The sequence below is a fragment of the Lampetra fluviatilis genome, unplaced genomic scaffold (assembly GCF_964198595.1).
Source record: "Lampetra fluviatilis unplaced genomic scaffold, kcLamFluv1.1 SCAFFOLD_582, whole genome shotgun sequence".
In the NCBI taxonomy this organism is placed as follows: Eukaryota; Metazoa; Chordata; class Hyperoartia; order Petromyzontiformes; family Petromyzontidae; genus Lampetra; species Lampetra fluviatilis.
Genome location: NW_027620470.1, coordinates 52,501 through 55,000, shown reverse-complemented (window position 1 = coordinate 55,000; position 2,500 = coordinate 52,501). Strand labels below are relative to the sequence as shown.

General features: G+C 56.2%; 1 protein-coding gene across 1 annotated transcript in view; it reads right to left on the bottom strand.

Moving 5' to 3' along the window:
- Positions 1–1,731: 1,731 nt before the first annotated feature.
- The window catches only part of LOC144953960 (protein spire homolog 2-like), a 35,754-nt gene continuing 34,985 nt past the window's right edge, over positions 1,732–2,500 (bottom strand). The window contains exon 6 of the mRNA XM_078884555.1: positions 1,732–1,837. Within this exon, the coding sequence (XP_078740681.1) occupies positions 1,748–1,837 (90 nt within the window). The 3' untranslated portion in view covers positions 1,732–1,747. The remainder of the gene's footprint in view (positions 1,838–2,500) is intronic.

Below are 2,500 nucleotides of genomic sequence, written 5' to 3'. Positions count from 1 at the left end.
AACAACAGTCTGGACCACTGGACGGGTTCCGCAGGACTGGAAGGATGCCCTGGTGGTCCCCCTCTTTAAGAAGGGGGACCGCACAGACTGTAACAACTACAGGGGCATCTCACTCCTCAGTGTGCCGGGTAAGGTCCTGGCAAGGATTATTCAACATCGCCTTGCTAGGCATGCTGAGGAGAGGCTTGCGGAGCCCCAATGTGGTTTCAGGAAAGGGCGGTCCTGCACAGATGCCATATTTTCTGTCCGTCTGCTACAGCAGAGGTGTAGGGAATTCCAAAAAGACCTACATCTCTGCTTTATTGACCTGGTCAAGGCCTATGATACCATCAGTAGGACTGGGCTCTGGGTTGTTCTTCGTGCTTTCGGAGTCCCTGACCCTCTGCTCACGATCATTAAGGACCTTCATGATGGTGAGCGGGCCCGGGTAAAACTACGTGGCCGGGAGTCGGAGCCTTTCCCTGTACACCTTGGGGTGCGACAGGGATGTCCTCTGGCTCCCACATTATTTAACATCTATTTCGACTGCGTAGTTCGTGAAGCCTTCAATAGCTGTACCGGGGGAATTACCATTTGGTACAGATATAATGGGAGGCTGATCGACGCCCGGGTGCGATCAAGGGATGGCTCCCTATTGGTCAACCACGTTATGTATGCCGATGATTTGGTAATAGCTGCTCATTCAGAAGAGGAGTTGGAGACGCTGCTGCTGAGGCTGGAGTGTGCCACTAAGAGGTGGGGCCTTACCATCAGCCCCACCAAAACTAAGCACCTGCCTGGGTATTTTGTACCATCGGGCACTCCGCCCCCACAACTCCCAATCGGTGATGGGGCAGTTGTGGAGAGAGTAGAGAGTTTCCCATACCTGGGCAGTGTGCTCATGACCAGCTCCAGTTTATCAGCAGAGGTCTCACTCCGAATCAGTCGAGCGGCAATATCTTTTCATCGGTTGCGTAACGCTGTGTGGAAGCTACCTGGTCTGTCGCTCCGCACGAAGCTTCAGGTCTTCTCGGCCACGGTCATTCCCTCCCTTCTCTACGCTTGCGAAACGTGGACCCCCCTAGTGGAGCATCTTCGCCGGTTGGAAACATTTAGGCTGGCCTGCCTACGATCCATCCTGGGTTTGACCAGGCTGGATTGTGTGAGTAGCTCACAAGTCCTTGAAAGATCTGGGCAAAGTCCCATCAGTGAGCTCCTCCGGCAGGCAAGGCTGCGTTGGCTGGGTCATGTAGCCCGCATGCCCAGCCACCGCATGCCTAAACAGCTTTTGTTCGGCCGGATCGAGGGGGCTAAACGGGCGCGGCACGGGCTAGAGAAGAGATGGAGTGATGTGGTACAGGAGGACGTGGAGCTGAGTGGACTTGCCGATGACTGGTACCAGCGGTGTCAAGATCGGCCTCAGTGGAGGAGGCTCGTGAAGGACGCTACTGGGCAGTTGGAGGCAGTCGCCCTCCAACAACAACTGAGGGCGGAGGAGTGACGCTCACAACAACGAGCGGAGCGCCGGGTGGCTAAAGCACAGCAAGTTGGCACAGTAGGGGGCACAGGTGGTGCATCAGCCAGTCATCTCGGTCATCTCGGTCAGTCGACCCGTGGCACCTGGGTCTGCCCCGTGACCTCCTGCCAGCGGGCGTTCGACACTTCACGTGGCCTCAAGGTGCACATGGCCTGGCACAAGCGTCGTGGTGACGTCACCGCCACTTAGTGGCGAATGGCGGTTGTTGTTGTGTGCGTGTGTGCGTGTGTGTCATTTCACCCGTGTATTTTGCTGCCAGACGCCACCTGGTTCCCGGCACGCGATGGCGAATGTGTCGCTCGCCTCCATTCTCTTCAGATTCTGTTCGGCGCCGAGTGGAATAAGATGACAAAGTGCACCAACAACATCAACAACATCAACAACATCAACAACATCAACAACATCGCCATCAAACCGGTTACCATGCCGACGCACACACGCACAACATCGCCATCAAACCGGTTACCATGCCGACGCACACACGCACAACATCGCCATCAAACCGGTTACCATGCAGACGCACGCACAACATCGCCATCAAACCGGTTACCATGCCGACGCACACACGCACAACATCGCCATCAAACCGGTTACCATGCCGACACACACACGCGCATCAACAACATCGCCATCAAACCGGTTACCATGCCGACGCACACACGCACAACATCGCCATCAGCCCGGTTACCATGCCGACGCACACACGCACAACATCACCATCAAACCGGTTACCATGCCGACACACACACGCGCATCAACAACATCGCCATCAAACCGGTTACCATGCCGACGCACACACGCACAACATCGCCATCAAACCGGTTACCATGCCGACGCACACACGCACAACATCGCCATCAGCCCGGTTACCATGCCGACGCACACACGTTCAACATCGCCATCAAACCGGTTACCATGCCGACGCACACGCGCACACGCACAACATCGCCATCAGCCCGGTTACCATGCCGACGCACACACGTT